The sequence below is a fragment of the Saccopteryx leptura genome, chromosome 3 (assembly GCF_036850995.1).
Source record: "Saccopteryx leptura isolate mSacLep1 chromosome 3, mSacLep1_pri_phased_curated, whole genome shotgun sequence".
NCBI classification, from domain to species: Eukaryota; Metazoa; Chordata; class Mammalia; order Chiroptera; family Emballonuridae; genus Saccopteryx; species Saccopteryx leptura.
Genome location: NC_089505.1, coordinates 117571687 through 117594394, shown reverse-complemented (window position 1 = coordinate 117594394; position 22708 = coordinate 117571687). Strand labels below are relative to the sequence as shown.

The 22708-nt window shown below is 44.7% G+C and overlaps 2 protein-coding genes and 1 pseudogene across 10 annotated transcripts in view; 2 read left to right on the top strand and 1 right to left on the bottom strand.

The window, feature by feature from the left end:
* SZT2 (SZT2 subunit of KICSTOR complex) overlaps positions 1 to 4372 on the bottom strand; it is a 58169-nt gene extending 53797 nt beyond the window's left edge. For all 4 annotated transcript variants that reach the window (XM_066376064.1, XM_066376065.1, XM_066376066.1 and 1 more), the window contains exon 1: positions 4254 to 4372. In XM_066376064.1, the coding sequence (XP_066232161.1) occupies positions 4254 to 4280 (27 nt within the window). In that variant the 5' untranslated portion in view covers positions 4281 to 4372. The remainder of the gene's footprint in view (positions 1 to 4253) is intronic.
* On the top strand, positions 305 to 782 carry LOC136397253 (large ribosomal subunit protein eL27-like; annotated as a pseudogene).
* A 77-nt stretch (positions 4373 to 4449) lies between the features above and the next one.
* On the top strand, positions 4450 to 21908 carry MED8 (mediator complex subunit 8). 6 transcript variants are annotated; one of them, XM_066376058.1, is made up of 10 exons: positions 4450 to 4488; positions 5837 to 5955; positions 6952 to 7096; positions 7610 to 7750; positions 7942 to 8023; positions 8390 to 8638; positions 9663 to 9723; positions 15539 to 15583; positions 16171 to 16248; positions 20919 to 20994. In XM_066376058.1, the coding sequence occupies exons 1-10, from the start codon at positions 4483 to 4485 to the stop codon at positions 20971 to 20973; spliced, it is 981 nt and encodes a 326-aa protein (XP_066232155.1). In that variant the 5' UTR covers positions 4450 to 4482; the 3' UTR covers positions 20974 to 20994. The 6 variants fall into 6 exon arrangements, with proteins under 6 accessions (XP_066232155.1, XP_066232156.1, XP_066232157.1 ...); XM_066376059.1 differs by lacking the exon at positions 15539 to 15583; XM_066376063.1 differs by lacking the exon at positions 4450 to 4488 and having other exon boundaries at positions 5838 to 5970.
* Positions 21909 to 22708: the final 800 nt, after the last annotated feature.

Genomic DNA, 22708 nt, shown 5'->3' with positions numbered 1-22708 from the left:
TCAATCAGTTCTTACAGAATCTATTTCTTTTAAAATCAGAAACATCTGCCTTACGCAATCTTTCTTATAACATTCCCCCTTATATGTGATCCTTCAAACGTAGTCAACAACTATGTTTTCAAAACATCTCTAAGTTTTCTTCACATTCAAGATGTAATTTATCAGAAGACTTAAAAAGATTTAAGTAGCTCAAGTGGTATTTTTCAGTGTTATCCAAGGGCCAGCTGCATGAGGATGACCTGAGGTGCTTATTAAAGTGCAGACTCCTGCCTTTCTGCTCTAGGCCTGAGAAGCTGCTGTCAAAATGGGCAATTTACTGAAACCCGGGAAGGTGGTGCTGGTCCTACCAAGATGCTACTCCAGAGGCAAAGCAGCCATCATGAAGAACACTGATAATGGCACCTCAGACCATTCCTACAGCCATGCTCCAGTGGCTGGTATTGACTACTATCCCCACAAAGTAACAGCTGCAATGGGCAAGGAGAAATTGCCAAGAAGTCAAAGATCAAGTCTTTTGTGAAAACTTACAACTACAATCACCCCGTGTCCACAAGGTACTCTGTGGCTATCCCCTTGGACAGAACTGTTGCCAACAAGGTCATCTTCAGAAACCCTGCTCTGAAACATAATGTGAGGCCAAGGTCAAGTTCAAAGAGAGGTACAAGACCAGCAAGAACAAATGGTTCTTTCAGAAGCTGTGTGTTTTAGATCTTTTATTGTTTCAGTCATTGGAAAAAAAAAAGAAAAAGAAAAAGATTTCTGGGCACCATCCAATTAACTGAATTAGAGTTGATAGGGTTCAGGAATCTACATTTAAAAAGCTCCCCAAGTGATTTTACCACTTTTAACATTTGAGAATTCTTGAATTAGTTGTGTTCTCACAGTGTCTACACTCATATAGATCTTCAAATTCCTAATATTTAATTCCTGAGTCTAAAGTGCATTCCTCTTGGAGTAGACTGACAAAGAGAGAGCAGAATTATGGAGTCAGGAGATCTGGAATCAAATCTGGTTCTACTACTATCTAGCGGAGCTTGGACAAGTTACTTAATTTTTCCAGGCCTCATGTGGATAAGAATATGTATCTACTTCATAAGGATATTGTTGCAATTAAACAGGAGTCAGAACAATGACAGAGGAAGCCTATCATCTTTGGAACATTTACTGAGGCCTACATACCATTATAACAAGATGAATAAAACATCATCAGGTAATGCGCTGCATATCATGTATATCAACAGAAAGGAAACATTCCATCTCATTAATTTGTTTTTTTTGCACCTGCCTCTTTGTGGTTAAGGTATAATCCAACAAGTTGTGTTGTTTTCTCTTAAGAGTCCCATGAATGCTTGACCAGTGGTGGCATAGTAGATAGAGCATCTACCCGGGACACTGAGGTCCCAGGTTCGAAACCCTGAAGTCGCTGGCTTGAGCATGGGGTTGCTGGTATCATCATAATCCCATGGTTGCTGGTTTAAGCCCAAAGGTCTCTGGCTTGAGCAAGAAGTCACTAACTTGGCTTGAGTCCCCAGGTTAAGGCACATATGAGAAGCAGTCAATGAACAACTCATAGTTGTGTTCATAATGTAACACAACTATGAATTGATGCTTCTTCTCTCTCTCCCTTCCTGTCTCTGTCACTTGCCTAAAAAAAAAAAAATTCCCATGAAAAATGTAGACTTCTTGAACTGTCTGAAGCCTCTTTACCACTATACACATGGCAAAGTCCTGAAACTCTAGCTTGGCCTCAACCTGTTTCTTCTCCAGCCCCATCTCTCACCCATCTCCCCAAGTTAGAGTCCCAAGGATTAAATGCTGGCTCTGCTGCTTATCAGTATCAGGTCTTGGTGAAATAAAACTCTCTGTGCCTTAGTTTCCTCATTTGTGAAAGGAGAATAACAGTACCTATTCCATGGGGATTTTAGAAGTACTAGATGACATTTACTGAGCACTCTGTTAGCTACTCTCACTGTTACACTGTACCCATACTAGCAGCTGCTTCCTCTCCTATCTCTAAAGGCTCTAACTAAGCTCCTTTTCACCTCAGGTTTTCATTACCCCCCCACCCCTTGCACTCGGCCTCTTCTAACAGCCAATTTCTACTCGTTCTCAAGGCTTAAATATCATTCCTCTGAAACGGCTTCCTGATCCACCCTGACCCCCCACTTCTTAACAAAGTAGGTTAAGAACCCCTGTTAAATACTCATTCACTCTGTATTTTTCCTTTGCAGCACTTATTACATAATTCAATATTTGTTTACTCTATTAAAATAGAGAACATGTCTTACACTGCTCCATATCCACCCTGATAATTAGCACAATTCTAAGTCTGTAACAGCACTCAAAATATTTCAAGTATTTGATGAATGATTTCTTAAATCTGGCTATGCCCAATCTTTCTTTTGGGATTATAACAACCTCTGAAAGTAAGTCACTTTTCTGCCCGGGACAAACTCCCTTTACCTCTTGAGATAAAATTTTTAGATATGCAAATCATGTACTTAACAGATGCTTAACTTTTGGCTGAATGAGACTCCCCAGGGTGTGTTTTGACTCCAAGTTACTTTATATCTGTACTGTTCAATATACTAGTTACTAGGATATGGGGCTACTGAGCACTTGAAGTGTTGCTAGTCAAAAATGATGTGAAGTGTAAAATACACACTGGACTTTAAAGACCTGGCAATGTTAAATAGCTCATAATTTAAAAATATTTAATATATATTAAAATAACATTTCAAAAATAGTGTTAAATATATTCCTAAAATTTTCACCCGTTTCTTTTTACCTTTCTAAATGTGACTTTTAGAAATATTACATATATGGTCTGCACTGGATTTCTACTGGATAGTGCTATTTTATTTAGACTATCTGCCTAGAAGCTATGTTGTATTTCTCCATTTTATTTCCTCTCATTTTAGTAACAAAACATGGTTTGTTTTGAATTCTTTCATGGTTTTTCACAATAATAGTATTACTGATGCACAGGCTATTCTATCATCCCTGTGAATATGTCTGATTATTTTAAATAAGGCATAGTTTCCTACTTAATCTTGGGTCTCATCACATCAAACCCAATGAATGGGAGATTTACCATCCTGTGGTTACTTTTATTACTTATACTGTAAACATTCTGGTTAAAAACACAGGATCTGGTGCCAGGCCACCTGATTTTGAGTCCTGGCTCTGCTATTTACTAGCTGTGTAATTTAGTTGCTCTATTTCTGTGCTTGTTTCCACAATGAAAAATGGGGAGGATAACAGTGTCTACTTCATAGAGATGACAGTATTAATTGGTATTGGTAAAGTGCTTAGAATGGGGCCTGGTATGCAGTAAGCACAAGTAATTACTTGTGTCATCATACATAACCCTCACCCTTCCCACCTACTCATATATTCTCTTGTAATATTGGACACCTCTCCTAGTGATGTTATTCCTTCCAAATCTGAGCGATTTTATGCCCAGAGCTTCTAACTCCAGAATTCTGCTACTCAGCCAGAGTAGCACTTGGGTATTTAACCTCCCTTATTTTTCATTTTCCTTATTTGTAAATGAGAATGGGTATTGCCACCATCCTTGCACAAGATGGAATAACACAACATATATGAAAGTTCCTTGCATGGTCATTACCACCTAATGGATACCTCAAAGGCATCTTCTAGTTTAATACAACACACGATCCTCACAACACACCAAACGTAAGTATTTTATGAGGAATATAACGAGATCTGGGAAGTCAAGACTTGCCCAAAGTTATCTAGCTATCTGTGCGATATTTGAATGAGGTTTCACTCCGACTCAAAATTTTTTTCATGAAACCAAAGCTGTAAAGCATGAACGCTAGAAATAAATTATTTCCATTTGTTTATGGGATTCCAACGTTTGTGGAGAAATGCAGAAATCGGCAAAGTATATCCTCCTGTTTGTTGCCCTCTGAAACTGCAACAGAAAACCAACACACAAGTTTTGTTAATACCATTGTTAGGTCAAAGAACCCGAGAGCTCTAGAGTCGGCGACGTGGCTGAAATTTCAGTAAACAAAACAAAGCAACGAGTTCCCCCTCTAGCCCTCCGAAGAAATTGCAGACCTCAGGAAAAACGGTTCAATTAACTGGTCTGCGGGGCTGGGCCGGTCCCCGCCCAGGCAACCCGGCCCGGTCGCCCCAGACTTAGAGGAGGCCACGCCGCGCCAGGCGGCCGGACCCTCCCCCTCGGATCTCGGTGACCTGCGCTGCACCCGCCAGCCCCTCACCTCCGGCTCCGGGCGTTCCGAGGCCATCACACAGCGCTCCCGCGCCGGCCCGGGCCAGAGATATTCCACTCGTGACCCCTGACCCGGCTACCTCTCACCTAGCAGGAACAGGAAGTGAGTGGCCGGGACGAGTCATGAGCCCTCTGATTGGTGGAAAAAGCCCTCTCAGAGTGACTCACTGACTTGGAAACCGGAAGAGGAGGTCGTTGCCGCCACCGCTGTCGCCGCTATGCAGGTAAGTAGGGTTGGGGCAACTGATTGCCAGTTAGCTTCGGGTAACCGGACCCAGAGTGGGCTGGTAGGAGTCAGAATGAGGAGCTGGGGCTGAGAGGAGAGGACAGAGCCCGCGGCTGACGTTTAAGGGAACGTGGGATGGAGGGGCCAGGCCTACCGGAGGAGAGTGGCGGGGATGAGATGGGTTGGGAGCCCCGCTGACGGGAGACAGACTACGGTTAAATCGGGAGAGAGGAAGCAGCACTGATTTGCTGGGTTGTGGGAAAGGATCAGGTTATAATTTGGAAAGGTTGAGATGCAATCAGTCTAAGGAGGACAGCTCAAGAAAGAGGCGGGTTGGCTCAGGCCCCGACCTCGGCTGTTGGCTGGACGTTGCTGGATGAAGAAATAACAGGGGATTTATAATTGGAGAAAACTAAGGGATGAAGGAATTGGGGGACCACAGTGGCCAAAAGCTAAACTAATTATAATCTGAGGCCGTGGATGGAACCCAGGATCAAGGCTCCTACCCTGCACATTGGCGAGTTTGCAAGACAGTGTCCCAACCTGTACCCAATAATTGTTAAGGATGAAGATGTGAAATAAAACTAGAGGTCACAGACAGAACGAAGTCACTTTGCAGCCCCCACCCCCCACGCCCGCGCCAGCATTTGCAGTTGTACCTCTACTGCTTAGGACATGTGCATTTTTTTTCATTTGTCATTTAGTTTCTTTCACCTGGTAGTTTGTCACTAAATGTTTATTGGTTGACTGAGCCTGTGAAAGGGGCACAGGAATACTGGCACAAAGATAAAACGAGTAGATTAATTCAGCAAGGAGGAGATTGGAACATCAAATGCTGAGGGCAAATGAAGAGTTGGGGGGCTTGTCCGGTGGTTGGTGCAAGGCCAGTGTTCAGAGAAACCTTCATGTGTAGGTAGATTTCTGAAAGATTGTGTGCTATTAACAAGAACAGCCTGGCTCACAAGACAAGTTCAAGTTCTGGGCCAGAGGAGTACGTATGCTGCAGAGGTACACCAAAGATAATAAACCCAGGCATGGAGAAAATTTCTCAATGAGAGAGAATAGAGTGTACATAACAAAGAAAAACTGGGCATGGAGTAGGAGGTGATGAGAGAAAGGAATCAGTTAGTAGGAAGAATTGAGGTCAGGTGAATGGGTTGAAAGGTCTAAGGGTTGATGCTGTTTGTAACCCAAATACCAAAGATAGAAAACAACCTAGCTCTCCTGTGCCAGGAGAGATCCTGTGTTAGTTGGCCAGTGTTGCACACTGTCATCCTGGCTTTTCAGCCTTCCCCTGTATGTGTCATACACTCATTTGGGTAACCAACCTGTTCCTATTGGTGCAGAGGGAGGAGAAGCAGCTTGAGGCATCATTAGATGCACTGCTGAGTCAAGTCGCTGATCTGAAGAACTCACTGGGGAGTTTCATTTACAAGTTGGAGAACGAGTATGACCGGTTAACCTGGTAAGGGTGGCCAAGGTAATCTGGGGAAGGCTCCATGGGTGGGGGCCAAGCCCCCTGGTGGGTAGGACATCTCCAGTGATACAACCATTTATCAGTTTGCAAACATCTTATGATATGGTTAAGAGCTGGGTTTCCCAACATTTAATACTGAAGTATAGCTTCGGGCCTCCATGGCAAGGAAGTAGAGAAGTGCCCAGTTTCCCAATCTAGCTTTTGATTCTTTTTAGCTTTTGATTTTCACCCTTTGACTTCTTTGGGAATAGGTCCTTTCTCAGTGAGTCCTCCCACTATAGTAGGAATACAAAGGTATACTGAATCTCTTGCCATAGATATTGGTGAGTCTTTTAAGCCCAACCTATTCTGGAAGTATGGATCCTATTTCCAGGCCAGCAAGGAGGCTTTTACTCAGTTTTTGAATTTTTAGTGTAGCAAATACTGTATTTCCCCATGTATAAGACGCACCATTTTGGAAAAAGTTGAAGTCTAAACACTGGGTGCATCTTATACAGAGGTTGGAGGTATTTTAAATTGCATTTCCTGCTTTTTTGTGCTTGTTTTTGTGCTCATTGTATGTAGATACATGAAGACAGTAATTTGTCATCAGACACAGATGAGGACAAGCTAATGGATAGGAGTTTAGACAATGATGAGTTGTATGAATTTTATGATGAGTAAAACTTGAGTTCAATAACTATATAATACATATTTTTTCAAATTTTGGGCCCCCAAATTAGGGAGCATCTTATACACGGGGAAATAAGGTAGCTATGGTTCCTGTTTTGCCACTGTTTCTCACCCCATTCAAATAATGAACTTTTTTCTCTCACTGTGTCCCTCTTTCCTAACCTCACAATGCCTATAAGCCAGTCTGGTTCCCACCCAGTCCAGCCTCAGGGCGTTGAGTGTTCTGGGAGTGAGTTTGTGTATTCCTAATCTGAAGAGTCCCATTGAGGCTACTTTATTGGGAACGTTCTGACATCTTCTTACTACCACCAGGCCCTCTGTCCTGGACAGCTTTGCCTTGCTCTCTGGACAGTTGAACACTCTGAACAAGGTCTTGAAGCATGAAAAGACACCACTGTTCCGGAATCAGGTCATTATCCCTCTGGTGTTGTCCCCAGACCGTGATGAAGATCTCATGGTAAGAGGAACAGAAGGGTACAGCTTGGGAAATTAAGTTCTTAGATAAACACCTAGAGTGCAACTGTTGGTTGGTTATTCTAGAAGCTCTGAATGTAGAGTAGTGTGTGGTAATATAGAGTGAGGGCCACATTTTGGAAGCCTTCCTTTTCATCCTTCTGGAGTTGGGGAGCTACTCCCAAAAAAACCTGAAGACTCTGTCACCAAGGCAAAGGCCTTTCTCATCCAATACCTATCTTGAGCAAAGAGTATGTTCTTTTGTGACTTTGTCTATTCCGGTCTTTGATGAAAATGTAGCAGAGAGATTTTCCCTGTTTGATAGAGATTGGGTGTGAGGAGACAGAAAAGAAGGGTGAAATAAGGAGTGTAGTATCCTAGGAAGCTAAATATTATATGTCTTGGGCTGTGTTTCCCCTGAAAATGCACTGTTTGCCTGTGGCAGAAACTATATATCAGGCCAGACTGAATCTTCTTAGAATGCATAGGAAGATTAATAAAATCTGTGTTTTTACAGCGGCAGACTGAAGGACGAGTACCTGTTTTCAGCCACGAGGTAGTCCCTGACCATCTGAGAACCAAGCCTGACCCTGAGGTTGAAGAGCAAGAGAAGCAACTGACAACAGATGCTGCCCGCATTGGTGCTGATGCAGCTCAGGTTGGACTGATTCATTGCCTTGGCGTCCCTCACTCCCCAAATCCTGTCAGGGGAAGCTAGACATTACCATTGCTGTCTGGCAGGAATGCAGTTGGTTCTATGTAAATTGCCCCTAGAAGAGCACAAGAAAGCAACTTCCCCACAGTCATGTCTTGCTTGCCTTAATCTCTGTACCAATCTGTGTGTTACAGAAGCAGATCCAGAGCTTGAATAAAATGTGCTCAAACCTCCTGGAGAAAATCAGCAAAGAGGAACGAGAATCAGAGAGTGGAGGTATGGAGGCATTAGTGGCAAAATGGAGGAGGAAAGAGGGATAAGATCTCTTTTACAGGAATAGTGGTTTGCTAGTAGTGAAGGGAGGACATAGGAATGAGCTGCTTAGGAAAGGGTACACATCCATTTCGTTAGCCTTTTGTATTTAAGGCCAGTCCTGGGACAGGTGGAGGAAATGGACAAAATGAAAAGGGGGAATTCTGAGATAGTTGTGGGTGATCTTCTGGCTCTTCCTCTGGACTACCAGGGAGTCTGGGTGCTGCTGAAGTCAGAGCTCTGCCCCTGGTACTCACTGGTCTTCCTACTGCTCGGTTCAGCCCAGGGCCAGAGGTCTACCTCAGGGTCCTCAATCACCTTTATTTTCAGGTCTCCGGCCAAACAAGCAGACTTTTAACCCTGCAGACACCAATGCCTTGGTGGCAGCTGTTGCCTTTGGAAAAGGGCTGTCTAATTGGAGACCTTCAGGCAGCAGTGGACCTGGCCAGCCAGGCCAGCCGGGAACTGGAACAATCCTTGCAGGAGCCTCAGGATTACAACAGGTGCAGATGGCAGGTGCTCCAAGCCAGCAGCAGTCAATGCTCAGTGGGGTGCAGATGGCCCAAGCAGGTCAACCAGGTAAGGTGGCAGGGACTGACATGCTGACAGACCTTGATCAGGGAAGTGGGAATAAATTGAATTATCTGAGCATCTAACATCCTCAGAGCTGGAGATTTTTCTCCTGTTCTCCTGGACTGTGACTCAGAAAACAATTTTTAGGAGAAAAATCTCATTTGAGACCCTAACAAACACCAAAGAATAACGTTGACTAGCAGAAACTGCTCTCAACTCTAACCCCCATCTCAGACCTCTGTCTCAATTACCCTTCTGTTCCATTTACTCTAGATATTAGGTGTGTTGTCAGGGTTCTTTCTTAGAGAAACCAAAGGTCAGACCTTAATTAAGACCATGTGGTAGGTGGGTTGGGAACTGACAAGCCGGCAGGTTTCCCAGTGCAGTGTGTGTTCTCTCCTCTGTCTCCTGTCTCCTGTCACTTTTAGTAATGAGAACCGTCTGCTGGAGTTCAGATGCAAGTGACTGGAAGAGATATTTTCATCCAAGCTGCCTGAGAAAAGGGGCAATTAAAATAAGAGAGAACAGGCTCTGGCCACTTAGCTCAGTTGGTTAGAACATCGTCCCAATATGCAAGGTTGAGGGTTTGATCCCCACTCAGGGCACATACAAGACACAACAAATGACTGCATAGATAAGTGCAACAACAAATCGATGTTTTGCTCTCTCTCTCTAACATCAATTTTAAAAATTAGTTATAGTTTGAAATACAGTGAGAGAGAACATTCTCTTACCTATGACATTAAATGTAGGGCACACAGGTTTAGCTGTCTTTTCCAGGAGTAGGTGAGCAGGAGTCTGATCCCTTCCACTGTCTTCCTCCCCTCCCCCATCGGTCCTTTTCTCCTAGACACCTTCAGGGGAGAGCTGGGTGAGGAACCATACCTCTGAGCTCTCCATCCAGGGTCAGATACCACAGAGGTTCTGAGGGGAGAGAGGGGATGGCAGAAGGAAACATGAGAGACCACATTTTTGATTTATCATAAAAGCCTTAGCATGTTTCAGGCGTCTTTCTTCATATTCTTTTTAGGAAAAATGCCAAGTGGAATAAAAACCAACATCAAGTCAGCTTCGATGCATCCCTACCAGCGGTGAGTGTGGCCAGCAACCTCTACTCCCAGGTGCTCTGTGCAGAGCTGGGCAGTGACATTGCCTACATTGCCTTTTGCCCAAAGCTGACCTAGCTGGGTACAATAAAAGACCATGGGCTTTCAGCAGCAGACAAATCTCAGTTCTACCACTGACAAGCCGTATCACCTTGGGCAAGTGACAAAATTTATTTAATCCTGTTTTCTTACTTGTAAATGGTGATAATACCTACCTCATTGGGTTGTTGTGAGGATTAAAATGAGAAAATGAACGTGAAACACAGCACAGTGTATGAAATAATTGGTATTCAATAAATGATAGTCTCTGTAGCCACTTTCCCTACTGCCGTCCTCAGTCCTCTATGCGGAGCTGACCCTGATCTGATGCTGCTTCATGTCAGTGGTGAGCTGATGAACTCAGGATCGTGGACTACACTGCTCTGTTAGAAAGCCTTTGCTTATTTTATGCTACTAGAAACTGTGGAAGCTTCTCTGTTTTTAGAGGCACACTGTCTGCCCCATTCCATCTGGGCTGTCTCCCCAAGCTGTAAGCGATGCGGCTTCTGGGCTGGGATGAGCTGTACCTGCAGCTCTGGTGAAGCTCGGGCCTGCTCTGCTGTCCGTCCTCTCAGATGCCGATTCAGCTCTTACCTGGAAAACAGTCACACAGTCTCCTGTCCTTTATCCTACCCTACACACGTGAGGGAAGGTGTTGAAGGCCTAATAGGTGTGGGCTCCCTCAGGAAGTGGCCCTACCAGGCAGGGCTGTGTAAGAAAGGGTTTTTCTCAGCACACGAAAAAGCCCCTTTTTCCCCAGACTCATTTTTCCTATTTTGGAAGGAGAGGGAATTTTACTTCATCCGGATCTGGCTCTAGCCAGGGTGGCTTTTCTCAAGTCGGCTGAGCCTGTGCCTCAAGGAAGCCGGACTGGTGGTGGGAGGGGTGGCCACCAGTGCCTTTGCCTGCTTTTTTAAAACTGATAGCAGAATGAGTTGGGGTCTCCAGCCTCAGCTGCCTTTCTTCTTAGTGCTGCTCCTTTGTGGGCAAGGACAAGAGCTGAGTCAGCAGAGTGGACCAAAGGGTTTCTCTGAATAAAGTTATTTAAATTTTGATAGTCATTGTGTCAGGCTTACCCTACAGCAATTTACGAGAGAGCTATATAGGGATCAGAGACCATATATCAAGAATTTTGAGGTTGCTGTAAGGCAGTCCTAGTTTGTTCTTCTAAAAGTTTAATCTTTGATTAGCTTTGCTCTAAAAGTCCTGAGGTATGAGGACAGCCTGTTTATACCTTCCAGCTGCCTTTTTTCTGTTCTTTCATCACATGCTAGTACTTTGGCATTTGTTTGGTGCCAGGCAGAATTCTGCCAGGCTGTGGCAGCAAAGGGCTGGAAAAGTGGTCCCAGATGTCACATTCATTCCTGTTCCATCAAGACAGGAAATAGGATCCACAAAGTGCTCCGGCCATATTACACGGCAGCGCAGGGAGTCCCGTCATCAGCTCTGAAGCAATGCCAGACCTTTCTCCCAGTTGAGTGGCACTGCCTTACTGCTCTGCCAGCTCACTCAGATGCTCTTTATCTTCTTATATCTTCCCTTCCTACTGGGGTTGCCAAAGCTAACTGTCATGTGCCTCAGGTTCAGGCTATGCTTCACTAAAATCCCTGGAGCATCTTTTGGCAGCTGCTATCCTTTATTCCACCAAAGGATTCCTTCCTACTGAAAGGCGCCATGCCCGAGTTCTTTTGTTGTCTATGGTTAATAGTGACTTCATTCCCACCATACTATTTGAAATGGATTCCTTGTCCTCCAAGAATGGAAATGCCCTCCTGCTCCCACAGGAACATATGCAGAACCTGACCTGTATCTTGTGCCCATGAGCAAATACCTTATTCTAGAGGCACAGCTCTATATTCTAAACTTTGGGAACACATGCTGTCATTTCTAAGCCCACACAACCTATGTAGCATCGCCAACTTTGAGGCCCATACAACCCCGTAATCGCCTCGGTAAAGAGTGTGTATCTTTGACCCTTAACACATTCATTCCATCAGGACAGAGTGTATATGGAGTTTCCTTTGAAGAAGGGGACATAACCTGCTTAATTGCTCAGATTTAGGATTTGTGAAAGATGGCCCTCTTGCCCGTAGTCTGATAATATTCCTCAGTTTCTGACGGTGCCGTTTTGCCTGGGGACTGCTTTCTCTTACTCTTGGGGACCCTGGAGATTGAGATTGCCTTCCAGGCTTATGTCTAGGATGGAAAAACAAACAACAGCTGTGAAATCTCAACATCTTAGTAGAGCACTGAGTTCATCCTGCTGAAGGCGGGAGCTTATTGAATCAGTGTCTGTGTGACACCCATTGCCTAGGACCTCTTTCTCTCCAGCTCTGTCCTAAGGTTGGAATTGGGTCAGGGTTGAACCTCCCTTTTGTTTATTGCCCCAGTCACCCCCTCTTCTTCCCCCTCTGGTGTCTATTGCTGTCTTACCTAGCTAGCTTACTCTAGTTCACCTTGTTCACCTTGTACTTTCTTGGGAAATAGCCAGGATAGATAGGTTGTAGCTAAGTGCTCCTTCCAACTCCATAAGGGGTCCCGGCATTAGGACTGAGCTGGAGGGGGTGTATGGCCTACCTCCCGTCCTGCTGCTGGAGGGAAGAAGCTGAACTCTGTAGGAATGCCCCAGTGTAAGGCTGGTCACTTTTCCCACCCCCTTCTCACCTCCCCCAGTCAGCTGGGAACAACTTCCCCCTTTGTCTGAGCTTCTTGTGCAGAATAATCCTCCTATGGACAATGTGTTCTCTGTGTCTTGTGGACACAGGGGCCGTATGAGCTGATCCCAGCACCAGGCAGGACGGAGGCTGAATCTTTCCAAATGCCCACCCTAGGTCAACTCCTGAAAATGTACGAAGGGATGTACATTTTCTTCTATCTTCTCCAGATTTGGGAGGATAACCTATTGAAGTTTAGCAACAGGTCAGAAAGGAGGGCCAGGGGCTTTGGTCCCTTGGTCCCTTTTTGGTTCAGTCCTGAGAGTTCACCATACCTAATTGGGGAGGCTTGATGTGGCTTCAGCCCAACAGCCGTGAACACATAGGGGCTGACATTTGGAAAGGATTCACTGCCCTGTAGATGGGGCTTTCTCATTGGAACAGAAGGCAAACTCCAAACCATCTGACAGGGCCATAGCGCCCCATCACTTCAACATGGGTTTGTCCCACCAAACACACTTCCTCTCTCCTTCCCTTTAACTTCTCTCTCTTGTTCTTGAGCTCCTGTGAGTGTAGCAGATTCCTATTGTGGTCTCCTGATGGATTCACATGTTCTCAGTATGTCACCTACCATTAGGACCTGGTGTCTTGCACAAGTGCGTCATAGACAAGCCACCTGACTTCCCTGGGTCTCAGTTTTCTCACCTGGGTGATCCCAATGATCTTTCCTAGCTCTAACGTCTCTGAAAATGATCATTTCTTGTTTTCTCATTGCATGACTGTGTTATATAAAATATGTCAAACTTTTCCTAGATCACCCCCAAATCCCTCAGAACCCTACAGATTGTTCTTAAATTTTCCTCTCTGTCACCTACCACTTAGCATACTAATATCTTTCTAGACCACTACCCTAAGTTTTTTTTCTAGCTTTCACTAGTTCTCTAGTGGAAAGTCATTGAAAAGGTGATAAGGTGGGAGGTGAGGGAGGTATATTCAGTGGGACACTTGAATCCATGTAAACACAATAAATTTTAAAAAAAGAATTAAAAAAAAAGGTGATAAGTCACGACAGAGATACATGTGTGTCACGGGTCACCCTTCCACTCTCAGGCATCCCTCTTTCTCCCCTGGGCAAGATATATGTAGAGACTCCTCTAGTACAAGCAGTAAATTATACTTTTTCCATGTGATGAGAACCTTCCCCACTGAATCAATCTACAGAGCCCTGGGCTGCCTCCTTTCCTGCTTTCCCTCTGCCATTCACTGCCTTCCCCTTTTCTCATGCAAACTTCCCTAGGTGGTGATCATTTCGACTCTTCTCTCGCTCACATGTACATGTAGACAATTCCTTGTTCTTTTTACTAATTTCTCTGGGCTGCACCTGTTTTCCAGGGTTGCTGTCCTTTTAGTGTCTCTTCCTTCTTGACGTCACATCCCTACTCACTGATTCACAGCCATGCTCTTGAAATAAAGAGCCTGCAATCATCACCTTTTCACCCACACTTCCCATTCACTCTTCAGCCCCTGCAGTGGGCTGCTTCTCCCATCATTCCTCTGGAACTACTCTTTCATGGGCCCAATGGCTGAATCCAGGATTTTTTTCAATCTTCATATTATTTGATCTACATGGTGTTTAATGGTGCTGATCATTCCCTTTCCATCTTTCTCCCCATGGCTCCTACTTCTGTGACCATTCCTCCTCTGTAGTGTTGGGCCTCTATCCCTCTGCCTGCTTCTTGAATGTTGTTATTCTCCAGGATTCTGACCTTACCCCTTTGTTGTTCTTATTCTACTTGCTGTCTGTGACCAACACTTTTATGCACATAATTCAAATAAGTTTGATTTTCAGCCTAGACCTCTGTGACTCTTGGGCATTTCTACTCATATGATCCACAGGTACCTCAGGTTCTGAATGTCCAGATCCAATCATCCTTCCCTCTAGTCTTGTTTCTTTTTGAGTTTCCTGGGTGTGGCCTAAGCCAGGTCTTTGGAAGTTACTCTAAACTCCTCCTTCTCCATGTCCTCAGCTGCCATATCTACTCAGATACCAAATCCTGTCAATACTGCCTTCCCAGTATCCATCCACCTGTCCTGTAGTTTAGGCCCTAGGCCTCTCACTCTAAAATTACTACGACTCCAGTCTTGCCTAGTCCAACTCATCTGCCACATGGCTGCCAGATAGCTCTTTTCAACTGCAGGTCTTATTATATTACTCCCTTGTTTAAATCCCTTTGATAGTTCCCTCCCCGAGTTTCTAAAATTGGGTCCACCTAGCGTGCGGAGGACCCGGGTTCGATTCCCGGCCAGGGCACACAGGAGAAGCGCCCATTTGCTTCTCCACCCCTCCGCCGCGCTTTCCTCTCTGTCTCTCTCTTCCCCTCCCGCAGCCAAGGCTCCATTGGAGCAAAGATGGCCCGGGCGCTGGGGATGGCTCCTTGGCCTTTGCCCCAGGCGCTAGAGTGGCTCTGGTCGCAACATGGCGACGCCCAGGATGGGCAGAGCATCACCCCCTGCTGGGCAGAGCGTGCCCCATGGTGGGCGTGCCGGGTGGATCCCGGTCGGGCGCATGCGGGAGTCTGTCTGACTGTCTCTCCCTGTTTCCAGCTTCAGAAAAATGAAAAAGAAAAAAAAAATTAAAAAAAAAAAAATAAATAAAATTGGGTCCACACACCTGGCACATTGGTAGGGGCAATGCCAGGCATACTAAGAGTCAGGCAGGATAAAATCATCCTGGAACATACATTTTACTTGAGAGTAATTTGAAACAATACAAAATTATCATTCGTGCATTATTAAGAGAAAACAGACTTCAAAGAATTTCTACTACAGTCATGTGTTGCTTAACAACAGATAGGTTCTGGGAAATGCATCGCTAGACGATTTCATTGTTGTGCAAACATCATAGAGTGCACTTACACAACCTAGATGGCATAGCCTACCACACACCTAGGATGGGAGAGCCTATAGCTCCTAGGCTACAAGTCTGTACAACATGTTACTGTACTAAATATTGTAGGCAATTGCAACAATGGTATTTGTGTATCTAAACATAAAAAACTTACAGTAAAAATGTAGACTAAAAAATAACAAATGGTATGCCTATCTAGGGCACTTACAATGAATGGAGCTTGCAGGACCTGGATTTTCTCTGAGTGAGTAGCGAATGAATGTGAAGGCCTAGGGCATTACTGTACACTACTGTAGACTTTATAAACACTGGACACCAGCATCACCACAAACACGTGAGTAATGCATTGCACTATTGGACATTACGATGGCTACAACATCACTAGGCAAAGGAATTTTTCATCTCCATCGTAATCTTACGGGACCACTGTTATAAATGCAGTTTGTTCTTTACTGAGATGTCAAGATGTAGTTATATGGCTCGCGGTTATAGTTTGAAGGGCTTCAGACTAAGTTACCGGATACCCTGGGGCTATTTGTTTATTTATTTAAATTCCCCCCCCCCCCCCGTCATATTTAATTCACTGGAAGTTTAGAAAACAGCTCAAGTGTCTTAGAAAGGGAAATAAGATTCTGTGTGAACTAGCCCCCTGACTTCTTCTGACTTTTCTGTATGTTGTCACCCACTCTGTTCCTAAGACATACAAACTGCTTGAAATTTCCTGAAAGTAACAGACTCTTTCCAGCCTCTATTTCTTTATCCCCACTGGTCCCTCTGTGTGGAGCACTTTGCCCCATCATCCTGTCTGATGAATACCGAATCATTCTTCAGAATTCAGCTCATGAGTTACTTCTCTGTGAAGCTTTCCAACAACCCAATCTGGCCTCACCTCAGAGCCACTCCCACCAGGTAAGGTCAATTACCTCCTCTTTTATGCTCCACATGTGTACTTTGTGCAAAATAACTCTAGCTCTGGCTGCCCTTTATTGTCCCCCAAGTTCAAGCATGCTATACTGTCAGGGTTTGAATCCCAGTTTTCTCACCTGAGAGTTGTGTAACCTTTGGCAAGATAATGTGTGTCGTATACTAAAGTGTCTGTTATGTAGCATTTGGATTAAAAGCAGGTTCTAGTGCCAGACTGCCTGGGTTTGAATCCTAGGTGGGCCATTTACTAGCTATGTGGTTTGGAGGAAGTTAATTTCCTTCTCTGTGCCTCAGAATTTTTATTCATGGGGATGGTAATTATAATGGCTATTTCATAGGTTTGCTGTGAAGTTTAAACAGATTAATATACACAAAGTACTTAAATAGTGCCTGACAATTGTATTGTAGAAGCTCAATACATATTACCTATTCTCAAGGTAGTATTTAGAACTCTGCTGTCAGTAATTGTTGCTTAAATCAATGATTGACCAATATCCCTGAGGAAGAAACCTCTTCCTCCCTCTGCAGTTTGTCTGTGCTCACATCTCGGGAGCCTGGCCTCAGGAAACACCCTTTATGCCCGTTACATTCCCCGTAGCGTCTCGTAAGCACCTAGTGTGGAGCAGGCACTGGAATATGTCTACACTGACTTGCTTGATGTGATAAGTCATTTTCAAATCTAGTTTTGTGAATTTTCTTTCTCCCACTTAGTTGTCACCTATACTCTTCCATTAAAACCCTGTTTGGTCTCCTAAATTGCATCATTTTGATTTGAGACCAAATGACAAGCTCCCTCACCTGACATATTCTTTCATCCCTCTACACTGTATGTCTTCCCGGTCCAAACTAGGTAAAGGCTTGGTTCTACTGTCTGCCTACATTTTGCCCCTAACAGGGCCCTCACCACTCATAGATCTCTGTGCAGCTGTGATCAGTTCTCCCCTTAACTGTCCCTCACTTGGTTTGGACTCAGGCCTTCATGGGTGGCTGTGTATAATTCACTGGGTATCACAGTCAGTAGTTCCATGCTTGCCTCTCCCCTTCACACTCACCACCCATCCTCCGGGCCTTATTTTGTTATGGCACACCTCACTGTTCGTCCCACTAAACTATAAATACTCTGAGCTATGGCCCTAAGAAAATGCCTGGGGATCAGGTGCTATCGCATACCTCAGCGGCTTACACATGCTCTGCCCTCTACTTGGAGTGTCTGCTCTCTCTTTTTCCTGCTCCAAGCCCCTTGTTCACCTAGTGAACAAGTCATCCTTCCCCTTCAAGTACCATCACTTCCCCCACACAATTGACCATTCTTAAATTATACTTCTCCTGTAATGCCATTGCAGTTTATTTATTTACAAGTTTAAATCCTGACCAGGACACTTACCTATTGCGTGGCCTTAGGCAACTAACTTTACTTCCGAGAATCTCAGTTTCTGCCTCTGTAAAATGGGAATAGAGCACTGACCTCAAAGGCTATCTTCAACTGAGCATATTTAAAATTCAATTTAACCTTAGTCTTCTACAGTGCAAGCTTCTTAGAGAGGCATACAAGGCCCTTCAGGCATATAGTCAGCACTCAGATGGTGACTACCATTCCCTTCTTCCCTTCTTCCTCTACTTTCCTGAGCAATCTCATTTTTATTGAATTGTTTATTAGACTGCTTTGATTGCAACATGTTACAGTTAAACTAGCTTAACCAAAAACAAAAAAGGGGACCCAGTTGTGTTTGGTTCTGCGGATGTGGAGTGGAAGGGTGACTGGCTCTAAGGGGTCCCGGGGCTCCAATGTTGTCTAGGTTCTCTGTTTCTCCATCGCTCCATGCTGCACAGTATAGGTCACCTTGTGGAAGAACTCTTGATTGTTCCTGCCTGCATTTTGTGCCATTAGGAGCTTGGGTTGAGGGAAGCAGGATTAATGAGCCAATGGGGTCTGACAGGAGTTCCTTAAAGGAAATGAAAGCAAGGATATGGGAAAGTGCTTAAATACAACTGAAATGAGAGCTACCATGGTCCACTTTGTATTGTTTCCAGCTCTACATAGAGTCCTTGGGTTTTTTTCTCAAGCCCTGTCCTTTCTCCTAAACTTACAATACATGTTTCAGACTGCCTGCTGAATGTTCTGTTTTACCTTTAACTCAGGATGTCCCAGACTGCATTCATCTCCTCCATTCTGCTTCACCTGGGTTATCGACCTAACGTTGCTGTCAATTCTTGGTCCTCTCTCTGTTCTGTCCCCTCTTTCTTCTCCTCTGATTGCTTGATCACTCTGTCTACCTGAGCCTCTGAGCTGGTCTCTCAGTTGGTCTTCCTAACTCTTTTTCCTCTTGATAATATAGCTTACTGTCACCTGGTTTGCCTTTGTAAAGAGCAGTGGGAACCATACCAAGCCCTTTCTTAAAAATCTTCAGGGATATCCCCAATACAAATAAAACTCTTCATTCTTTCATTAAATACCCTTCATAATATGAGGCTAACCTACTTTATTTATTTATTTATTTTTTATTAATTTTTAGAGAGAGAGAGTGAGAGAGAGAGAGAGAGAGAGAGAAGGGGGAGGGAGGAGCAGGAAGCATCAACTCCCATATGTGCCTTGACCAGGCAAGCCCAGGGTTTTGAACCAGTGACCTCAGTGTTTCCAGGTCAACGCTTTATCCACTGCGCCACCACAGGTCAGGCCTTTTTTTTTGCTTAGTCTTTTTTTTCTTCTTTTTTTTTTTCTTTTTTATTAATTTTTAGAGAGGGAAGAGAGTGAGAGAGAGAGAGAGAGAGAAGGGGGAGGGAGGAGCAGGAAGTGGGGCTAACCTACTTTTAACCTTCTATCAATGTAGGCCTTTCATTCACCTACTCCTTTAACTAAGCAAAATCACTTGCAGTTCCTACACCTGTCCTTTGCTTTCCTCCATCCATCCCTCATTCAGACTTCTTCCTCAGCCTAGAATGCCTATGTTGCTTCTACCTTACTTGCTATGTGACCTTGAGAAGATCCTTTACACTTTTTGATTCCATTCTTTTCATCTGGTTTGCAGTGGTCATAGTACCTTACTGCACTGAATCATAAGAGTACATGGGAAGTAACTGGCCCCACGCTTGCCGGAGAAATATTAAATAGGAAGCTGCATTTTCTCTTTTCCCCTTTTGGCCCTTCTCACACATCTTCCAGATCTTGCTAACTCTCTTCAGTCTTGATAACCCTCCCCCCACCCTGCTTTGTTCCCTACCCAAAGCTTCCCCTTTTCTCTCTCCAGAGCCCTTCCTGCAGGTTTTATCACAGCCCTCTCCCCCTACTTGAGTTTCTTTGGTTCAGCTCAGCAAACACTCTGTGGTAACCAGTGTGTTGGCATTGACTACCTACCCTTGTCTCTGACCTCAAGAGTCCAGGCAAGACTTGGGGTGATGAACATACAACACAATATACAGATGACGTAGTATATAAATATACACCTGAAATCTATATAATTTTGTTAACCAATGTTGCCCCAATAAATTCAATTAAAAAAAGAGCACAGGCAAACCCATAAATTCTGGATGATATGATGAGTGTTTGCAAACAGTTTCTCCCTCTGCCAGCCAGATATCTTTCCAGCTCCAGTTTCTTCTGCCAAGGTCCTAGACTTAGGCAGAGGATACTTTCTAGCTGGCTAAGGCCCAGGGACATGCAGAATGATTAACTGACAAACTCTTCACCCTCATCTTTGCTCCCCTGACCTCATGGACTCAGCCCTCCTGTTGACTCGCCTGTGTGAGTACAGTGTAGAACAGTGATGGGCAGTCTTTTGAGCTTGGTGTGTCAAAATTCGCCAAAAAACCAAGCATAACTCGGGTGCTGTGTCACTTCGAGAAAAAAACCATATTTCACGATATTTATAGTTTAAATAACAAAAATGTATAATTGTAATATATAACTATTTAATAAACCAAAAACTAATTATTTAACTTATCTGCTTAGTGACTTCTTTGTTCATCTGTCAGTCGGTTTCTTTTTTTTTTTTTCATTTTTCCGAAGCTGGAAAGGGGGAGGCAGTCAGACAGACTCCCGCATGCGCCCGACCGGGATCCACCCAGCATGCCCACCAGGGGGCGATGCTCTGCCCATCCGGGGCGTCGCTCTGTTGCATCCAGAGCCATTCTAGCACCTGAGGCAGAGGCCACAGAGCCATCCCCAGCGCCCAGGCCATCTTTGCTTCAATGGAGCCTCGGCTGTGGGAGGGGAAGAGAGAGAGAGGAAGGAGAGGGGGAGGTGTGGAGAAGCAGATGGGCGCTTCTCCTGTGTGCCCTGGCTGGGAATCGAACCCGGGACTCCTGCAGGCCAGGCCAACGCTCTACCACTGAGCCAACCGCCCAGGGCCTGTCAGTCGGTTTCTTTTGTTGGTCTTGATATTATTTGTGTGGGGTGCCGTGAACTACGATAAGTGAGGGGGAGGGGGAATTCTTTAACTAACCTGCCTATTAGTGACTTTTTTGTTGCTGAATTTCATTGGCTAAATCTTCAATTGAAGGTTGGTATTTTGTACACTTCAAGCCCAAGCAAGCGCTACTAACTTCTTCTGTCAATCTGTTTCTTTTGTTGGTTTTAATATTATTTAACGCTAAGAATAGGTCTCACAAAAGAACGTAGAGGGAAAAATTGTGAGTAAAGCCAGTGCTATATTTTTCAGGGTGCTAAAAGTGTCTGGTAATCAGTTCCAGGCACTCCAAATTTCCTGTTCATAGTGGCACTCCTCTTGATTCTCCAAGCGGCACCTTTCCAGATTCTCAAGCTTTGACCTCAAGTCGACAAACACCTGAGCCCAGATGCTGTCTTGAAATTTTGCAAGTTGCATCTTATGTAAATTAAGATGGCTGCCGCTATTTCTAATGGTGGGAATCGGCACCCATAGCACAGGCCCTCGCCTCTCCCAGCCTCCCCTCACTTATCTCAGTAATGATGGTCAATTAGAAATCCACGACACCCCAGAACAGTAGATTGGATGATGGTTGCTGTGGTTGCTGGTAATGGCGACACAGGGCCCCCAGAGATGTGTCTCCCGCGGCATTCCACTGCTCCCTGCTCCGCCCGCCGGAAGTGAGGTCAAAGATCCCCTAAGGGCCTAACCGGAAGTCCCAGAACTAGATACACTCTATGCTGGAGTTCTGTTGTTTTGGCCTACAGACCTCCAGCACAGCGTGTTTACACTACAGCAAATGTTTTATCCTCGGCTACTGAACCTGGCCGTGCAAGAGCTGAGGATGAAATGTCCTTCTTGGCATGCGGCCCCATACTTTTCTGGTATGCGGCTGCATGCGGCCACGTGTCATCGAAAATGGCTAAGTGTGTCAGTGCTGACATGCATGTCATAGGTTCCCCATAACGGTAGTAGAAAGCGCCCTTTGTCCTTTACAGGATGGGGATGGAGAAGCTTGATACAGCCCCTAGGAGGCTGTTTCCTTTTCTACCTGCCATTCCTGTTGTCCCACAGCTGAGACGTCAGTTCCTATTGTTTGAGACGATCCCACCCCTCAACCCCCTTTGCACGGACTGAATTCCTGGTACTGCTCCACCTGCTCACTCACTTGCTCACTCACATATGGGCATACCTTTTCCCATTCTTTACCCATTACCATTCCAGTTTCTGTGATCCCACTTTAATTTTTCTGCTGAAACATATAAAGCCTAAAATATTTTATACTTATGGGAATAAAGTTGTTAGAGTTTTTGTTTTTTATTTTATAGCAAAATATTGAGACATATGTAATCAATCAATCTTATGTAAGTTAAGATTAACCAATAGTTTGGCCATGATAGAATCGGCCCAATCTGATTTTTATTTTTAATGCTTTTATTGTATTTATTGGGGGAGTTGTTAGAGTATATACCGATAATGGTTTTCAGACTAAGCCCTTAGAGAAGGTAAGTCATGCCTTCTGGTGAAGGAGGACGGAGAAGGGCCCCTTAACAGTGAGTGAGGAGTGAGTCAGAAAGGGTGGGACCCAGGGGAACTTGTCACTTCATTTCCTGTTAGGAAGGAGGGGGAATATTAGCCATTGGACCAGGTATTCTTTCTCCACAACACTGACCTTTATCCTTATCAAGACTGTGAGTTCCTGGACCCCTCCAGTTTGTCAGCCTACCCTTAGTGTGGGGAGCCTTCACTGAACCCTCTGACCTCTAAGGCCTCCCATCCAGCTTCCCTGCAGGTCACAAATGGTTCCATTTCTTCCCAGTCCATTGACAAACTTCCTTTTTTCCACACATTGCAGTGTCTGAGGTATATGCTGGGGCCCATTGTTTCCTTCCACACAGCACACAAACACATTCAAGCCTCTTCCCATTAAAACAACCATTAGAATCAGTCTGGTGGCAAGAGCCAAGCATTGATATTTTAAAAGCTCCTCAGGTAATTCTAGTGTGTATTGAGGGCTGAAAAAGATAAACAGTGAAATTCAAACTGTGGCACGCGGGGCTCTT